At 35.3% G+C, this 21561-nt stretch overlaps 1 protein-coding gene across 1 annotated transcript in view; it reads right to left on the bottom strand.

Moving 5' to 3' along the window:
* Positions 1-540: 540 nt before the first annotated feature.
* The window catches only part of LOC134538713 (neurotrimin-like), a 624622-nt gene continuing 603601 nt past the window's right edge, over positions 541-21561 (bottom strand). Inside the window, exons 9-12 of the mRNA XM_063380151.1 lie at positions 14887-15103; positions 10791-10835; positions 6968-7088; positions 541-3714 (exon numbers count right to left, since the gene is read on the bottom strand). Coding sequence (XP_063236221.1) covers positions 6976-7088; positions 10791-10835; positions 14887-15103 — 375 coding nt within the window. The 3' untranslated portion in view covers positions 541-3714; positions 6968-6975. The remainder of the gene's footprint in view (positions 3715-6967; positions 7089-10790; positions 10836-14886; positions 15104-21561) is intronic.

The following is a 21561-nucleotide window of genomic DNA, read 5'->3' on the forward strand; positions in this document are numbered from 1 at the left end:
TTTTCAATGTAATACTCCCAGTGATTTTAGTACATTAGAAGAGACACTAACCTTGCTTGAAATTGTTAAAAGTGAATTTAATTTGCTCAATTACGTTCACACCATGGATCATGGATCTTTCCTGTTGTCATTTTGTTCATTTATGACACTTTTATTGGTGTCACCAGCAGAGTACTTGTGTTATGTGAGATGCCAGGGTATCAATATACATCCAAACAAGCGTGGACCTTGATTTATTCCTTCGAGGAACTCAGTATCAAATTACACTTAAATCTGAGAATTTCATTCTACTAGGTGGTTTTATTTCTTTCCATTAGGTATTGATGTGTTTTAGCAGATCATGGACACCGTAACCAAACAGTGTTATATACGCTGTCGATATTATTGGTTATGACTGATAATGGCGTAGCAATGTGGGTTCCTTCGTTGAATTCTTTGCTGCAGTTGGGTTGTACCACGAAAAAAAGAGATTTTTTTACTTTTGTTAGAGCTATAATAAGGCTTCTAGGGTTTGGGGGAAATGATACACAGAGATTACACAATATAAACATTTTAATATTCACATGTTTTATCAATTCCATTTAAGAAATTTTTTTTTGAAATCGACTGCACACAGAAATATTCAATCTGCGTTCGCAGAGTTGAGTAGAAGGCATATTAAGCATACACAAACACATAATTATTATAGTCATTGTCTTTCTCGCACTAATAATATTTCTCAGGCAGAAGAAGAAATTTACACACAGTTTAAAGCCGTCGCAGGTTTTATCCATCTGGGAGGGTGAATTTTAGTGCTGTGCAACAAAGCAGGGATTTTGTAGTTATGATAGCTGTCGCATCCTTTTATGATTCACTATTTCAAATATTGTAAGAACTTGTAGCATGGTGACGCAGAAAACTACATAGAATTTCCATAATATTTAGAAGCCGATAAAAATGCATTTTTACATTTATAATAAATGTTACCGAATTAAAACATTGCGCTGAATAAACTTCGTATTATATACTTTAAAAACAACCTGGTTCTCACACTTTGTAATCTGTATTTGTATGGAATTTCCCTTAATACCTCGGCTTACCTTCTATAAGCGAATATATGATTGATTCAAATCGTTGGGTAATACAACTACACACTTCTCTCGCCTTTATATTCAGGCGGATTCGTGTGTTTGTGTATAGGGTTTATTTGGATCCATCGATCCAAGCCAAAAGTAGCGTATTTTTATTTAAATTTTGATGTTAAAATGCTGGATAGCAACCTGAGCCAGCTGTAAATATAAATCACGCCTACGGTTGGAGAGAGGATGCTGTCGGCCACCCACAAGGACTTCATTCCCGGCGAAAATATAGCTACCTCGTTGGCTTCAACTACGTGAACACTGGGCCATGCCACGGTATGTTGATATTGCGACTTTTGTGTTAGCACCATTGTTGACTGTTAAGTTGTGAACATAGTACTATATTGAAACTTTTCTGGGCATTCAACCATCTTTTGTAGTTACTTGTGCTCATCCCACGAAATATCATCTCAACATTATGTAAAGTATGTTGGACCGCATAACCTTTTCATCGTCTTTGAGTACATGCAGTATAAAGTTAGGTTTACTGTACACCTTTTTAAATACACAAACTCTGGTTTAGGAAAAGTTTCCTGTATTGCATATGGCGAACAAATGACTGCATATAACGTTTTAAATATTATTCATGAGAACCACATTGTTTTTACCTTGTTGTAGGATAAGCATTGACAGCTATGTAATTAATCGGTAGGGAGTTTTTAATAAATATAACTGAGGAAATTATGAAATATGTACTGAATAGGTTTCGCCATGAACTGTGTGGCATATTTTTAAACTCGGCTCATTGGTGTTTGGAGAATGCATACGTTTCCTCTCATACAGTACTGGACATTAACATAATAGTATCCCGCAGGCCAGAAACAAGCACCCAATTTCCCGTGTCACTCATTAACATTAAAAGTTACAGTAGTGATGTTTGATTTTGGTTGTCATGATTCTCATAGTGTACATTGTGATTTCAAAACCTCGCCCATATTAAATAAAAAATACAATTTCCAAAATTTACAAATAAATTAACATCGTCTACTTGACCGGGACTGAATGTTGGGAGAAAACCAATTTGTAGTTTTATAATCCTCTTAAGGATAGAACAAGCAAATGTCACGCAATACATGAAAATGAAAGGTATTTTATTGTACGTTCTATTAAAAAAAAAAAGGCTGTGTGGGTGTGTTTGGTTTGGCTGGTATCTTTTTATTCATGAGAAAATATTCTAGTTTTTTATGAAGATTCTTACTTTCTCAAGATCTTGTTTGTTTCTGGCCTTCGATACTTCAGGGTAACACCTATTTAGGATTACACAGCACAATTCCCACGAACAGACATAAAAAAAAAATCCTGCCATTATAACTATATAACAAGAAACCGGAGTCAGATCACACATTCTGCATCTCATTACTGGACTGGAATGTTTGTTTCGACCTGTGATTCTTCTGTATCAACTTACCACGAGAACAACATTAACATTTCCTGTCTCTCAGTGGTGTGAAAATTCGTCAATACTTTTACAAATTTTTGTGTAATCCCTTACATACCCTGATATTTATTTCTTCTGTCCGCCTTCAAATAATTTAAATAACACATTCATTTATTCCCCATCTGCTCAATGCATTAATTGAAGAAAACTGTGTTACAGCAGAAACACCTTATCTCTTATAACTAATGTCATTAGTTATTTTACACAATATTAACTGCATGGGTTTTACAGCTTTTTTTTGAGAAGCTGTAATTCATTTTACATATAAAAAAACATGGTTTACTAAGTTGTTTTCTATTTCCGAATTATATGATCTAAAAAAACAAATTGTGAGTAAATTAATAACATTAATTAGTATGTGTTACATTGTGAGTAAATTTCTCTAACTGTTTGATCTTTTCAACTGTGTTACTTAAAAATATTTTCCGCAATGCTGAAGAGACATGACATGGCTCACTATTTTTTCCCCGGTTCATGAATATTGTTATTTACAGAAAATGTTATGTTTTATAGCGAAGCATACAATGTTATGCATTGAGAAAACACAAACATACATTTATATGACTGGTGAATGTGTGTAGAAAAAATTCTCTCCCATTTAAGTGCGTCCAGGCGATGAAAATATACAACATGAACTGGTTTTGTACAAAGTAACATTACAACAGCGACTTACATCTAAGGTTGAATTTTTAAGACATAAATGCATTCAGTTCTAAAAAAATCCTTGTTTTTTTTTTCACGCTTGCAACTTCAGTTCGTCCATAGTAACATTTTATTTTATTTTTTGTTTCACCTGTTCTACCTGAAAGAGTTGTTTTTGGCCCCTTTTCACTTTCATTTTGAGTTTCACTGCTCGGAGCAACATAGCTTGGATCAGTTACGCGCACTTTAATATCCATCCGCCAGGGCGCGCACTTCACATTCTTCTCGGACATGAGCATGTTCCCGACTCCCGTTTCGCCTGCTGTCGCAACACTGTCGATCGAACTTTGCCCCGTCCTTCCTCCCGCACACATACAAAACATCTTCACGCTTAAAAACCTCGCAGTACTATTAAAAATAGATAAATTCATCATTTTGTTTGGCTCGTACAGTCTTGTATCAACGCTCCTCCCAATTTGCAGCCAGAAGAGACGTTCAGAGGCCTTGAAAGTTGGCCTGAAAAACAAATGTTACAAGAGAAATAATTTATTAGTACATGTCGCGTTTCTCTTCTGTAAAAAAAGGGGGGGAGGGGAAACTAGAAACAGAAAGATGCCAACATGGTTATCATTAAAATGGTATATAGGAAATGAGAAATTGTTCAAAGATTAGATAAGAATCATTATTTAGTGTATATTAACACTGCATATACCACTCCTAAAGTTTTGTTCAATGACTACACGGGGGGAAAACTTATCTGTAGCACTGGTCACTGTTCATCAGGCATTTAAAATGTGTATTTTATACTTTACTGAAGCCAAATTTTAAAATTTCACCAAAACACAATTGTTATGTTTTAATAACTGTTTAATCTAACATGGCATATTTAATACTTGTATTTCACTCTAAATGTTTAACTTTAAAAAAATAATTCCATTCAGTTTAATACTGTAGTTTTTTTTTTTTAATTCTTCGAAATTTATAAAAAAAGTGAGTAAATTAATTATTCTGCCTGATGTCACTGATTTTCAGTTGTTTATTTATTTTCACCAGTGACGTGTATTCAATAGACGCTAGGTAAGCAGTGCTTACCCTGTTCGGCGTAATGTAATAATTGTTGCTATCTGATAATTTCATCTCGTGTGCCAATGCGATCAGATCACCGTGGTAGCGGGCGCGTCGGGTATCGTGTCACCCGGTTGTCATGGTAACATGAAAGCCGGGTGGGTGAGGAGGCTTGGTGGAGGGGGGGGGGAAAGGGTTCGCGTATCTTCGTGAGACTATTTCGGTAATGTTCGCTCAAGGCCCGCTCTAGACAAGAGCAGCTGGCCTTAGCCCTTAGCTGTGTATGCGTGTCTCGGAAAGCAGAAGTTGCGTTGTGTCGTGCAACGTACAAATTTTATTTTTACAACATATAAGGCAAGTTTTCATTGCGCAACAGTGTCCGTTTTAAGAAAATTTTATTCTGTTTTGGTGTTTACTGTTTTCGTTTTAAGTGCTAGCCAGTGAGAATGTAAACTTCATCTGCGATTGCCATCCATGTGCCAACAAGGTAAGCTGTGAGTTTCGCAGCGTATGCTGTCCGGGATAGAGCAGGACTCTCAACCCGGCCCCAGCCGAGAACACAGACACTGCGTTGTTTGCAATTTTTTTAGTATTGATTTTCATTCTTTTTCTTTTGAAGATAAAAAGAAGTGTTTGGCAGTGGGGAGACCGACTACTGATTTAGACATAAAAACAAAAGAAAAATCTTTTGTTAGATATTTTAATTGTAATTTATGTTCGAAAAATTAGTGGTTACTTGGAAAACTTTTTTGCTGGCCAAGTGCATTTGATATTTCTACCAGGAAAACTGAAAAAATAGCCCCATTTTGCACCTACAAATCCAAATTTTTCCTTAAGGTCGGGGATGGGTCAGACAGCTTACCCACACAATAACTTCACCACACGCCACTGATTTTCACATTTATAGGGTTGGGTCTGACGCCAAGCCAAATGATATTTCTCAATAATAATACCGATGGATATGCGTATCCTTTTGCACCGTTGTTGTGTCGGCAATGTTCGTAAACAAACCTCATGTGTTGTTTTCCAATTTACACTTGTGAATTTGGTAGGGCCTACCACTAATATTACTTCTGTAAACTTAAAACTTACAAGTTACATGAATGAGTTTAGCGACTTAATTTCCTAGTTTACCCTTTTTTGTATCTTACCGCTTATCAGTCTACAAACCATGAACATAAAATATCTCTTTTAGGTTTCACATAATACAAAGTTATTTGTTACATTTTATTTTATTCCCCTTATATTGATGAAATTTCTTTCTTAATAATCAACTAATAAAAAAAAATATTTGCTATACTACGTAAGTAAAGAATTTTTTGCATCCGCTATAAAATTAATTTCACGTTAACAAAAATCCTGTCGTGTTTAACTTTCAATTAATATTTTTACAATGTTAAAGTTATCCAAATTAATGTTCTATACTGTATTTTATATACGGTCATTTGTGTTTCTTATAATTTTTGCATTCAACAGTTACAAAATTGCCAACACTTACGGCTACAACCAAAAATGTTTTTCTATACATTTGGATGCAAAAATTTGTAACAGGCCTACGTCTATCGTTTTTATAAATCATAATAATTTTTCTTACTAATATGGTAATTTCTGTTACCTCTCTATAGTGTTTATAGTTGCAGACATTTACATTTGATTCACTGTACTTACGAATTCAGCACATGTACGTGCAACCGAAATGAAATTCTGAAATTACAATGTTTCATTAACGGTAATTTATTTCCGGTACAAATTTAAACTTTTTTAATTTTCTCGCATATCTGGTACTCTTTAGATTCGATCTATAATGGAATCAATGTCGAACAGACAAAAAGGAACACCCTGATTCATTCAATAATTCTAGGGTGTTCGGAACCAGGACTTACGGTACTTGTCTTCAACGGAACCGTGAATTCCTGGTACTAGGCTGTTTTTTCTTATTAAAAGTGCAGAAATAGGTGATGGAATTACTAATAGTTAGTTTTGAACGATAAACATTTGTGTTACAACTTATTACTTCAATCTGTATCCTCTGACATAAACAAATCACTATTCACAATATTAAGCCTTGCAAAAAAAAATTAACAATTATTTTAACATATGCAAAATCATATGATTATCAGCTTTACATAATATTTCATCTTTTCATCGCATACTTAAAAGAATAATATATAGTAATTCACAGAATATTGGGGCACTGACACTCACTTTCCTCACCATGGAGTATCAAATGAAAGTAACGTTAGCGCGTAATAAAAACTTTATTTTATGCTGCCAATTTAGAGTCCCGAAAGAACCGGCAATTGATTTTAAATTCATGGTTCTTAAATTGTAATCAAAATGCCGGGAATTTTTTCGGTACTTGCGGGACCGGAATTCCCCCCGGTTCTGAACCCTAACTTATTTGGGAAGCCTTCTTTTCACAGACGAGAGAGCCAAACGCCCGATCGTGCATCTTCGTTTTTTTTGATCATTGTAAATATTTTTAATGTAGCTATACTTACCAAATATAACCAACCATCCCCAATGTTTTAAAGTGTTTATAATGTAGCTAACCTATCCTAATCGACGGCAAAATTTAATGCCACACCGGTATATACAATGAGATAGAACGAAATAAAAAGCGAGCATGAACTTCGGGTGTGGCTCTCTCGTCTGCGAAAAGATGGCTTCCCAACTTATTTCTGGCAAAAACAATGTTACCAACCTGCGTCTCTATGTCCACGCCACGAGGAGCATGGCTGCCACGAGCAGGCGCGTTGTCGCTGCGCAGGTTGGCAGCGCCGGGCCGTTGAAGACCGTCATGCTGAGGTCTCTCACCTCCGGCTCTGCGCGAACACAACAACCCCGCTGACTTCAGGACACGCCTGGGCAGCGCTCAAAGACTCAAGCAGGATCACCAAGTTCCCCCCTTCCTCCCCGCCGATTAAAACTATTTTATTTGTAAACATCGAATTCATTTGAGGACCATGTCATGTCTTCTGTGCACGGGCATATTATAGGAACGACCTTCACTCTAAAAAATCGGTTGTTTGTAAAGTCGGTTTACGGACGATAGTTTAACGTGACAACGTCATAACAAAACATTGAAGAAACGATTGCATACTTTTATTAATAAAATTGAATCAGTTTTATTTTAATAATAAATACTTGAAATTATTCCAGTTATCAGATTTTTAAAATGCAAGAATAATTAACCTTTATTGCCGAAATTATTGTTGTTGTAATAAGCAATTAAAACCACATTAACTTTTCACTTCACTTTATAAACAGTCGACGAAACAGTTCACGTGTAGATGACTTGTAATTAATTTTAAAAACTGGCGTTTAGCTATAAAGTTTAAATATAATTATGAACAAGTTTTCATATAAATAAACTGTAATCTATAATAATATTATGAAGCTGAAGAGTTTGTTTGTTTGTATGAACGCGCTAATCTCAGGAACCACTGGTCCGATTTGAACAATTCTTTCAGTGTTGGATAGTACATTTATCGAGGAAGGCTATAGGCTATATTATATTATAAATAGCATTAGGGATCCTTACTAAAAGTCCAATTTAGAATCAAATGCGTTGGAGGGGGTTAGATACAACATGCAGTACACGTACGAAGTGTGTGTTGACAATGCTGCAGGCGCTAGAAGTTTATTTCCTATTGCCTATTAACATTGTTGCCACGCACTAGATGCCTTATCATTCTTAATTTTTCCATACAAGTAAAAACCACCCGTGTGATATTAACAACGAAGCAATCAGTACCATCATAAGAGTTCAATTAGTATTTAAATACTTTTTATCACTTTAAATCGCAAACCTAAACTATTGTTTTTTTTCCTCTCTCTGTCTTTAATTTGTTTTTTTTATTGCCCTTTTTTTCAAGTATATACATTTTACAGACTTGAAACTCACCAGTAATGTTCCTTATGTTACGCAGGATGACATTTTCCGAAAATTAGATCCCATGGGTGGTTAAAACCAGGCAACAGTGGGTACTTTGTCTGCACGAGAACAGGATTTTGCATTGTTCATGGCAACGGGCATAGCGCGGCAGGGGCGTACCCACAAGGAGGGGCATGTATAATGAGCGGCGCAAGAGTGATCTGCCTGTAGACTGCCGTAGCAAAGTACGGGTACATCAGTTGTACGTTGCGTGCACGAGTAGGGAAACCACAGGTGCTATTCATTTCCTCTCCGGTACATTATACAGCATTGTAATAATTTATCACTGAATTTTTTTATTTACAATTACTGTAAATGGGAGATGTGGCTTAATTTGTTTCCATTGGTACACCCGTGCGAAGCCGGGTCGGGCAGCTAGTCAATTATATGAATCGCCATAATTTTTTAGTCAATTGTAACATAACATATTATTACTGCAGTCGCCAACAGCGTAACGGGACCCTTTTTCGTGCGTGCAGCCGGCGTTCATCGATTTATTAGACGTCACGTCAAAAAAAATTTAAGGTAACTTTCATAATCTTTCAAATGAAATTTTTATGTGTAAAAATCTTAGCTCTTAGCTCTCGGTATACGGCATTTGGTAGGGATAATTTCGCGAATGAACAGCAATATGTAACCACGGTGCTGCCATCTGTGGCAGATGGCCCGAGACAATGGGAAACGTAGAATTGACTGTTTAAGGAATTCTAACAAGATGGGTAGCCGGGGGTTAGTAATTTTTTCAAGTCTTTTTCGCTTTTATCGGAGCCGTTACATGATATACTTTAACCTTTCGATAGCCGACGTAGCTGCCCCGGTGGCGGGAGCAGATACTACGTGCTGTTCGCGTCCATAAATGTAGATGAAACAACACATTTCGTATATTTTTCACGCTCGGCATTTTGTTAAGAATTCTACGTTAAATTTCGTGACCGAGATTTGTATAATAGTCTTTCAAACAATAAAATTGAATGGTAACTTTACCGTACAAATTATGGGGGACTAGTTAAGCTCATAAACAATTGAATGATATTTTTTTTACCCATAAAATTGTTCGGAAAATATGGCATCATGTAGGAACACTTTAAATACCTTAAAACGAATAGCTTATTACGACTGAGTATGTATGAATGATATTGGTAGACAAAGGATTGCTCAATCATGTATCACGCTTACCTATAATAAACCATCACTATATGTAACTGTTAATGGGTCATTATAGTAGGCGAGATTTGTATAATGTTTAAAACTATGTACTCTGTAAAAATTGGGAATAGGACCCTTATTTTTCTCCAAATGGTTTAAGGAATAAGCATTGCGTGTGGTGGAAACTCCTCGAGAAACGATCGCTTTGTAATCATACCAATATTTTTTGATTCATAATATATTTTACTAGTAATATCATGTTTTATGTTAGGTCGTCGAAATAATTCTATATTATTTTTTTTGAGAGAATTTTAATGTTTTTATTTCACGCTATTACGTACACGCTTGCCTGAGACGTACCTAGAACCCAATTTTAAGTCATCTACGTTGTCTGAAACCAACAAGCTGGTAAAAATAAATTGTCAATTTTGTTAGCTACTAACCAATTGCGGTTCATTGTTGCTTCGAATCGATTTATTCAGATAGTGTTTAGTCGTGACTGCAATGCCACTTTCGTAGAAATCAAAGGAATGCTGCTCTTTAATTAATAATTTTCTTTAGATATCTAAAAGCATACAACAATAATAAGAACTGAATAAATTTGCCAATATCTACGCACGTTTATTTAGTAAAATTTGTGTTTTCTTCTTTATGTATATGGAAATTCCGTCGATCTATAGGATCTTTTAATAAGTGTTTTTCCACCTCGCTGTAGGCACAAAATTAAACAAGTTTGTAGTTGTTAATTACACCAATATGATTGTATGTTATTGTATGCTTTTAACATGCACATACAATGCAAGCATACATAGCCAAAGTCTACACACTGAAAGCAATCTACTGCAGCGATTTACACATATTTAAGGCTAGTCCTACTTATAGTTAGGAAGAGGCGAAAGTGTGCGCTGGTGATCCGTCAATGGGGAAAGTTAACGTTTTTAAAGTATATTTTTACGCATGTAAGATTTAAATAAACTTACTCTCATAAAAAGTTATTAAATTTTACTTAAGTTCTCTGAATAAAAATTTGAAATCTTTATACGTGAATAAAATTAAAGGATTGTTTATGAAAAAAAACCTTCAGTAAGGTCCATATCAAGAAGTTACTTAGTAACATTGTTTTTTTGTAACTAAAAAAAAATGTTCTAGTTCTGTAATATATGTATGTTTTGTAAAATTTCAGCCTTCAAGATATCAACAATTTTGGAATGATCATACATTGGTTAATGTGAAATAGAGTTACTGAAACAAAATATAAATGAAATGGTGTTTGGGGAGGCCTCCATGTAAGTTTTTCCTTGGGAAGAACCCTCCAAACAGATAATTGCCGTTACCTAGCGCCGAAACATCCAGTTGTGCCAAGCTGATAAAGCTCATCTTCCCAACTGGCAGTAGGACCAACCTCAGTGCAGCGCAAATTGGTACGAGTGCAAAATCAACTGACCTGCGAATACTGCGGGTTCGGGTGAAGGCTCATACAGGGAGTTGTCTGCGCGTGCGCCGGGAGACAGAGAGATAGATACAGGAACAGAGAAAAAAAAAGAGTACGATAAATTCAGGAAAAAAAAAATAAACAAAATGACATTCACCAAGCGAAAACACAAGCAGATGCATGGAATGTGCAATCATGAGTATGAAAAATTCTGTCGCAAGCATTGAACAGAGAGAAAACTTCCCACCTTGTAGATAAAAATATCAGGGAAATATTAAATTAACAAAATTAATTTTTTTTTAGCAGGGTAACTTCTCCGTAACCAAAATTACATATTTCCGCGTTAAATGTTTTTGTTATATAATTACTATTTTTCGAACGAACAAAAAAAATTACATCCAGTCTCTTTCATTCCCATAGCTGGAAGGCTTACTTCTCTTTCTACACTTTTTTTTAAATTGGAAAATGCGCACGCCGATATGACTATGCACACAATCTAGAAAAATAAATTGCTTTCACAGTCAGGGTAATGACAGACCGGGGCATGACGTTTTATCTGAAAATTACTATCATTGGGAAATTTTACTGGCTGTGGACACCCAGTATTAACTAGCGGCATTAGAGAATCCATTAATGTCATAACGGATCACACTACATCATTTTTGGTAGCATAATTGTGGCACTCGTTGGACGAAAACAAATTAAGTCAATTTGTGACAGATTTTGCTATTCATAAAATTTTACAGTCCATAACAATGATTCTGATTCCAATGGTAGTCTTTTTATACAATTGTTAAACGATGTTTATGGGTATAATTTTTCTTACATGTCAAATAGACTGTACTTAGTTTATAAACCAAGAATGATCATTATTATAGTTATATCATAAAAAAACTACATGCCAGACCCCTTACCTATACGACGGAAACCTTGTCGATTGTACAGTTTGTTTTGGTGAACAAAACACATTTCAGAAACCTTTAATACACATGTTAAAATATTATGCTATTAATCTATGAATTTAGTGTACAGTTGAATACTTTTTTATTTAATTTACTATATCTATTTTTAATATGATAAATTTTCTGAACTTCATTCTCGCGTTTGCACATTTATTAACATCGTATCCTAAGTGTACAATAAATTATTTCAACCAGCACTTGAAATTTTTTATGCAACACCAAATAGTACATCTACGTAATACCAAATCGGATTTTGCTTTTTAACCTGTCTAATAATGCAATGATTTTAACTTAAGCAAATGAAAGTTTAAATAATTTTTCATAAAATTTAATACGTACATGTTTAGTAATTCGTAACCCAATATAATTTTATACACACGAAATTTGTACGATATATAATATATAGAACATTTATAATCTAATATTTAAAGCAGAATATATTCGAAATACAAGTATGTCGTAACATAATTTCAAAACAGAGCACACTTATTTTCTCTATTACAAGATACATCATACAAAAAATCAGGTTGTTATTTATACATTATGAAAAACATTGCAACTACATTTGTTCTTTACTACCTGAATAACAGATAAAAGTGCGTACTGAATAACAGATAAAAGTGCGTAAGGCTATATAGACTACGTGAAGTTAACGTAAATTTTGTGGCGATGAAAAATTGTAACATAAATTTGTTTTGAAATCATTTTAAAGTAAAATTGTGTACTCTTCTCACATAGTCATGTCATGTTCAAATTATCTGATAAGAATAAAACGCGCACTATCATCCTTGTCAGAGATATTTTTTTTTGAATTTAAAGACTTCACTATAAATTATTTCCTGATTTCCACAGAACAACAAACTTGATCATTCACGATTGAAATTTTTTAGCAAGGGAAAAAACTGATGCAGTCAAATGTTTAACTGCTGCATTGCTAAATTTAGTGGCCTTAACTAATAACTGATTAAAATTCATAGTTCCCGGAAGTAATTATTACACGCTTACGTATTTTTTTACGAACTCGTTCCCAAGGTTAAAAAATTACGAACGATTGAGGATTATTTTAAATTTATGTTTACATGCAATCGCACAGGATAAAATCATGTGGTAGGTCATTTTTTCTGCAGTACAAAAAATAAATTTGTAACGCAGCTACTTAAAAGAGTTTACCTCCATTTTGTAGCTACGTGAATTCTCACACTCCGTGTGGCTTTTACAATTTTTTGCTAGTGTAATAGTTTTAAGAAGAATTTAGACTTTTTTCCACACTGTGTTGTATACACAACATAGCTGCAGATACATCATGCGAATCTGCGATAGTGCAGTTCATTTTGTCTAATATATGTTTTTAGCAAAGAGCTTTTAAAGAACATGGATTTATATACCGTGCGTGTTGGGATTATTTAGTTTTCGTGTTATTTTGTACTAATGGCTATTTCTAACAAAATCGCTTTCCTTAGATTATTTGATATCAGTGGTTTACTGCATGCTAGATGAAAACTGTCACTAGTATAGGGAATCAAACTTTTTATTATGATGTTAATTGCCCAATTTTTACACGATGAAAGTGCAAAAACCCATGTAGAAAATTTTCCTCTCGATTTCTTACAACTTCAGATATTTATAAAGAAATATTATTAAGATTTCACTATAGGATTACATTTGTAGACATATTACTGGCGTGGAAACTCCAAACATGGATTCAAGCGTAACTAAGATTAATTGAATGAATTTAGATATTTATCATTAACATCTATCATATAACTCAGTCAATATTAGCTTCAAAACATGAAATTGCCAATCCTTTTGCTCAATCTCACACACCATGTTGGTTGCTTGCTATTTCTGAAATTTCTTTACGATACATCCCTGAATTTGTGGTTCTGCCTCTTAACATTCTAATGAGGTATTCATTGAGAGTAACATAACGTGTGTACAAAGAAAATTTTAAACCCCAATTATTTTACACTTATTATATTGGTGACAACCTAAGATGCAAGGAAGGTATCGTGTTGAAATTTCTGCAATAGCCGTCAAATAATAGTAATGGTGAGAAAATACAAAAATCTACTTGGCAAGTGAGACTAAACAATATATAAAAGTTAAAAAAAAAATGGCATTGAAGGTCAATAATCAAACACAGTGTAGGTGTTTTCAAAAGCAATACCAATGGTCTGCATATCCTTCTGCCATTCCTGTTTCCATTTGCCTCATTTACAGTAAAATTTGGGATAAGAGCATCATTGGTACTGCCCTTGGACACTGTCCAATTCTACAGAAGTTACATGATATTTCTCCTTAAGTTAATCTAAAAGTGTGCGGGAAGGATCCGATTTAGGCGTGTCTCAGGCTTAAAGCCTGCACACCCGATCATGCGATTTAACCATGCCGGAAAGGTCACGTGCATCTTGTGCTTACTGGAGTTTCTGGCCAATCTTAGCAGCGATTAGAACAAGGCGGGCATCTCATTGGTCGCCATAGCGTGTCTCATCCTTAGATCGCAGTGCAATTTATACTCTTTTACCGATGCTCGATTTCTGCCATTAGCACCACTGTTCTTCTTTCGGTTGCGATTTTTTTGCCACAAAACACAAAAATTAAATTTAAAAAAAATGCATCTGAAATATTGTAGCATATTTTGCAAAACGGAAAATGGAATGAGAATTTTGGAGAAATATATTTCCCTGTTGTATTTCACCAATAGCGTCATTCGATATTTATCAATCTTAATTCTAAGGAGACGTGTTTGCATGACGTCATATTAAGTTTTAATTGTATTTGTAAGCAATTCTTTTTAAAATTTAATATTAACACGCTTGGTTCTTATGAGCATACTTGTATGGAATACCTGGTCATTAATAGGGTCTGGCTGCTAAAAATATTTTTTTCCCTGTAAAATAATAATGTATAAATAAAGATTTATTACTTTTTTTTCCTGTCGGAATGACTACAACTGTCAATAGACATTTCTTTATGGTCTTAGACAAATCAACCAATATAAAAATACTAAACTTATTATACTTCGTTAATAATGGGATACAAAATAATATTTTTAGTTTAAACAAGGCAGGTGGTATGAACTCTGCAGTGCCACCCAGGCGTGAGACAGACTACAGCCCTGTTGTCGTGCGGGGGCGGACACGCACCTGAGCCCCTGGTGACGAACTGGTAGCCCTCGGACACGTGGCCCCAGCCGAACCTGTTCTTGGCCTGCACCTTGGCCTCGTACTGCGCCCCCGGGTCCAGCCCCTTGATGAGGTACGACATCTGCTGCGTGTGCAGCTCGGACGGGATGGCGGGCAGGATCACGTCGTTCCACTCGCCGCGGATGCCGTAGCTCGGGTACAGGTGCGTCTCGTTGTCCTGCAGCAACATTGCCACGTTCGTGCCATTATTGTGGTACTCGTACCATTGTTGTGGTATTCGTACCATTATTGTGGTATTCGTGCCATTATAACGGTATTCGTACCATTTTCATACCATGATTATAGCACATTGTGCCATTAAAATAGCACCTCGTACAATTATTAAGCCATTACTATGGTATTTGTACCATTAGCATATAATGATGTACCATAATTATGACATCCTGTACCATTTTCGAGAAACTCTCTACAAATATAGTAACACTTGAAAAACAATAATGTTAGTACACTTTATACCATTGCACTTCGTACCTTGTGTGCTGTGTGTTCCTTAAATGTTACGAAATGGAGGAGGGGGATATTAACCCCTCCCCCGGAAATCGTAAAATATTATATCTTAAACTCCAAAAAAGGAAAGTATTTTAAAAAATATAAGGCAAATTGTACTTAAACACACCCCGAGATTACCTACATTCTCGGCACGCTTCTATTATCAGTTATAGATGTTCAACTGTTTCAAATATTTTTGTTCTTTATTGGGTCAATACTTTAAATTACACGGTAACTATTGCTGTTATTTGTTTCAAAATTTCGCACATTAGAGAATCAACCAAGTGGTAATTTGTTTTAAAAATTAAGAGTGAACATTTATCTGAAGTCAACGCTTGAGTGCTCGTAGAACCCACGTAATTCATTAAAAGAAAGTTTACGTTTCTACTAGTGAATCACCTAGAAAAATTCACGCAATCCGTTTTAACCTAACATACATATATATAGTTACTAAATTAAATTTTATGCTAATTTAAACCAATAAGGGAGTATTTATATTTGTAAATAGAGGATGCTTCTTACAATATAGTTTATTTATGTGAGCGAGTCTTTCAGTACTCGCCAATGATGTGTAACATCAAACCTCGGTATCGGGCACGAAATTTAATGCAGTATTCTTTAAAGTTATGCCAATGATGTTCTCAACTACATTTCTTGACGAGAATCTCACGAAATAGTTTGCGCATCCTCCGCTAGAATTCGCTGCCGCCGGAGCAGCTACTTCGACTATCCAATCATTCCGTTTGCAGACCGAAATTCTAAACTTTATAATGAAACGCCTCCGGATAAAAGCGAAAAAAAAAAAAAAAAAAATACTCTTAAGAACACTTAATCCGAATCAACAAGAAATTTTGATTAAAATACTGCCTTCCTTGTTAAAAATTCCGTAAACTTTTAATAATATTAAGATTCCGATGTACAGAGAGCTTAAGATGTTACATATCAAAAACTTTTTTTTAGTATAAATTAGAGAGATTTATTAGGTCCCACATTCCCACATAAATTATTGATCTTGCTGGAGTATCGTCGTCTTTTTTTTTTGTTAGAAATAATTGTAGCTTTGTTGGATCCGGGAAGGAAGCGCAGAATATCTTAAACTTAGTGGAAAAAAAAAATTCCCACGGACTCGGAGCGAGCGAACTATATCCTCCACTCGCGGAACGCTGCACAAACTTCAGGTGGTGCATAGTGAGTGGAGTGTTAAGGGAGGGGTGGGGGGATGAAGAATCTCCCCGCGCGTTGAGGCGCGCCGTAATTAAAATGCGCAAAGTTCCTCCCCCACTGCGCCGTCGGCGGGGAATTTCATAAGTTTCGCGGCAGAGATTCGCGGGGCCCCGGTTTAATTACTCGTCATTAACGCAGGTTTTCGGAAAATCTTTCGCGAAGAAGGGACGGGATTTCCCGTATAATTTAAATTGGTCGTGGTTGGGGGGAGGGGAAGGTTGGTGGATATCAGAGGGTACAGGAAGGGGGTGGTAATACTATCATTTTAAACTTCCCGCGCTCTCCCCCCCCCCCCTTCCCACGGAAGAACCAGACGTCGGCAGGAAGCAGGTGGCCGCATCCTGGTGGCGCGGCTGGGGTAAATATACTTCCGCGCAGTTGGCACCACTGCCTGCTCTCGCAAGGCGCCGAAGTTTCCCCAAGCCTGCAGCGGTATTGAAAAATTATCAACTTGCGTGTACCACAAGGCAACAGTTCACAAACACTTAACCCATGGATATACTGTATATATCTTCTCTCGCGGATGATGAGGGATTTTCCTATTGTGTCAGCAGTATTATATTTCGTTAAAATTTTTCCCTCCTAATATAACACCTTGTTCTACTTTCAAGGATATCCTAAGCAGACAATAACTCCCAAAGTTTTTTTTTTAAGATACAACTTTTTAGGATTCGGAAAATGAATGATAAGACTGCGCAAAATATCGTAAACGTTTATGAAAAAAATGCCATCTACTGTGGAACTATCTAGCGTACAGTTAAGGCTTTTTTTTTCCTTTTCCAATCCGCACGCCTTAACGTCGATCCAGCAGAACAAATCAAACCCTAATTTCCTTCTTTTTTCCCCGTAATTTTGGGCCAAATTGATAATCTGTCTACAGCAGCTGACTACAAATGGCGTCTTATACGTGTTATTGTCCGAAAATATTTTTTAATATGTTTCCTATTCCTAATCATTTACACGACAAGCCATTAATTATATCTTTCTATTATTATATTTTACTTATGGTTTGAAGGATTTTGTAATACTTATTGTTTTCGTCATAATTTTCTAAAATGATGTTCAAGTTCAAATAACTGTGATATATTGAAGGGGAGTCGTGCTGTTGTCATAGCATTATAATGTTTACTGTACTACAATTAGTGGAAACGTTACAGCTTTTAATGTGTGAACGAGCGTATACCTTGTGACGAAAATTTTATTTCTATTAAGTCTATCTTGGGCTGTTTTACAATTGGCTGAATTACTAACTTTGCCATATTTGCTCCTCATGCCAAAATTTCGTTTAACTCCCACTGGTGATATCTAAAAATTATAACTGATTTTTTATCGTCTTGTTATTAATAAACAGTTTTCCGCATGTACCCGCCTAAAGCAGATCACTGATTATTTCACAAGCGGCTATAGTTGACCAAATAGTTACTCTACATCACTAATATTGACTTCGACGGGGTTCCAAACCTACGTTTATGTGCTTCGTCGAGCCGGAAATAATTAATTATACTTTTTTTTTCCACTACCAACTGAAGCATATGCATATTTTTTTTCAAACCCCAGATGGTGGGTTACAGTGTTGATGCTTTTAAGGTAGCGGCTCACATTCAAGTTGATTTTTTTTTTCAATTTCTTGTTATTATTATTGGTTCTGAACATTTTACACTAAACAGCTCTTTCATTAGTAGTTTTGTCACAGGTATTTCTATATAATAGGTGTAAAAGTTCTTGCAAGTCTTTATAATTGTCATCAGTTGCCTACCTGTTTAGACAGCTATTATTTGTAAAAGTCGTTTGAAAATCATTATCACAGAACATTAAATGGAAGAGATGTATAGTGCATTTGTATGCTACGTAGCTTTCGTTTATTTTTAGTGCATGATTAAATAAGAAATAGTTTTTGCTAAAAAAAAATTGGTTGCCTGTAAAGTCGGTTTACGGGCGATAGTTTAACGTGACAACGTCATAACAATAACATTGATGAAATTATTGCATACTTTTATGAATAAAATTGATTGATTTTTTATTGAATTATCACTATTTTGTATGGAAGGAGTGAAATGAAATCTACAATTTAATTGATAAATTCACTTTTATTTGCACTCATTAATTCAAATATGTTTATTACTTTAATGAAGAGATTATTTTAATTATAACTTTTATATATGTTTGCTATTTAACCTCTTCCAATCTGTGTTATTCTGGTAAGGATAGGACGATGATAGGAAACGAATGGGAGTGTTTGAAGTTTAATGTGCCTCGAAAAAGTCAAATCGAGTGGAAGAAAGATAGATGCGGCGCAAGCGTACAATGTGCGTTGCGGGACACTTTTTCATGCGTGCAGCCGGCGTTCATCGACTTATTAGACGTTGTCACGTCAAAAACTACAAAAACCTTAATTATTCAGGGTTCTGTGAAAAACAATTTTTTTTTCATGATAATACTAAAAAAAAGGGTTCGAATACGAAGGCTACATACAAATGGTTTTTCTAAAACTGTGTACCACACGGTCCTGTGCTTTCAGTTCATGCTAGTACTGAAACAAACATTTGTTATGTCCATTATATAAGGACCTCCTTATTGGAAAATGCATTTTATAAACAGTTAAATATTTATATAATGAATTCATTTCCAATATTGTGCAAAAACGCAAAGTACTGTAGGATACTAACCTCTCAAGGACTCTACCTACACAGGCGCGCGCGCACAGCTTCAGAAGTAGCAACGCGATTTAATAACTGCTCAACATATACGACTGAGGGTCTGTTTACGAGAAGTGATTACGAAATTAAATAAGGGCGCAATAGTGTTCGGTCTCTGCATTTTGTGTTTGTAAATATTTTGAGAATCATTTTTAGGCATTGAACATCCGTTGCAGATTCTTCAAAGAACTTGCATAACACTTTTTTTTCTTCATTTCCCTGCCGTATGATATTATGGCTACTAATCATATATCATTCTCGCCCTATGCACTGCGCGCCAGTCCACGCATCCCGTCTCACTGATACAAATACACCCCTTAAAATTCGCATAGTGTAAAGAGATCGTTCGGAGCGTGTGAAAAAAAGAATATAACACCATACTCCAATTTAAGTGCACTGCAACTTTTAAAGTAATTTGTTGTTTTCATTCTGTAGAAGATCGAGGGGAAAATGTACAAGGAAGGTAATGCGGGTACCATCAACTTCCCCGACACTGGCCGTGCACATTTTATTCGACTGAAATCTGCTAGAACGACGCCAGCCGTAAAAAAAAATAAGAGCGGCAAATAAACGATTCAGCATCGCTGAAGGCCACACCGCCATCAAAACATGACGTGACATGAATGCGTAACACGACTTTCGGGTGGTTTGTGACCAACGATACTGTGTATTCGTTAAAAGAATAAAAAATTATATTCGAAACTTATATTCTATAGCTTTCAAACAAATTTATGAAGAGGCACGAATGTTTCGAACATTCTTTCTGTAAAAATAATTACATATGAAGCAAATGTTATTCTGATCTGCATTTTGGTGATTGGTAGGTCTAAGGGGGACCCCCCCCCCTTTCCCAAGGTTTTTTTCACCTAAACTCTTAAAAAAAGAGAAGGATCAAAAATCTTCTACAGTCCGCACTTCACCTATAAACCCGGTGATTTTATTGTATTATTTCACATTTTTTAGTACTACTGTAATGTGATCTTGTAAACTATAGAAATCTTTAAAATGAGAAAAACTATAGTGTCCTTATGGGTACGCTCACACGCCATTTTTTTTCATACTGTCCTCTTAACTTTTATTCAAAAGCTATTTATAAAATTTTAACTTTACACCTCACTTTCATTTGTTGTTCTGTAACGGATATTTCCAATATATGTTCACACACTCTGATGTAATCGGTGAAAAACGTCGCGCAAGTGATAATAATTACGAAGACATACACGACTATTCACATCCACTTTACTACACTACGTGAATATATGTTGAAATTATTTGTGACTGCACAACAAATGCACTGCAGGTTTATATTTCATTTTTTTTTTGACGGGACGTTTAATAAATCGATTAACACCGGCTGCACGCACGAAAAAGTGTCCCGTTACGCTGTCTGCGAGTGCAGTAATAATAGGTTATGTTACAATTGACTAAAAAATTGTGATTCATATCATTGATGATATCCATTTGATTACAGCTATATTTATATGAAAACTTGTTCATAATTATATTTAAACTTTATAACTAAACGCCAGTTTTTAAAATTAATTACAAGTCATCTACACGTGAACTGTTTCGTCGACTGTTTACAAAGTGAAGTGAAAAGTTAATGTGGTTTTCATTGCTTGTTACAACAACAATTTCGGCAATAAAGGTTAATTATTCTTGCATTTTAAAAACCTGATTACTAGTATAACTTAAAATATTTATTTATTATTACAAATATAAAAAATATTCAATTTTATTCATAAAAGTATGCAATCATTTCATCAATGTTTTGTTATGACGTTGTCACGTTAAACTATCGTCCGTAAATAGACTTTACAGACAACCAATTTTTTTATTTAGCCTAGCGCCTTAAATGAAAGTAATGAACCAAAAATTAACATCGTGCATGAGATCAAACTTTAAAGACGTCATAAATTTTTTCTAACCATTCAACTATGCATTAATTCCATGCCAAACAAAACCCTACGGTTATCTACCCTTCCAAAAGTTGGAAGCTGGGGCCCACCTGTGTTAATGGATGAAACACTAAAACAATTTTTCTATTTGGAATTAACGTCTCCTTGACAGCGACCGAATCCGAGACGCCTAAACTCACCACGCATACCAGTCATACAGGGAGAAGACATCGTCCATGGCTGGGGCGCATGTAGTTTTCTGTAAAAATTCTGATCCCTCATTAGACTGCAAAAAAAAATCTACATTC

Source organism: Bacillus rossius, chromosome 14, assembly GCF_032445375.1.
Source record: "Bacillus rossius redtenbacheri isolate Brsri chromosome 14, Brsri_v3, whole genome shotgun sequence".
Classification (NCBI taxonomy): domain Eukaryota; kingdom Metazoa; phylum Arthropoda; class Insecta; order Phasmatodea; family Bacillidae; genus Bacillus; species Bacillus rossius.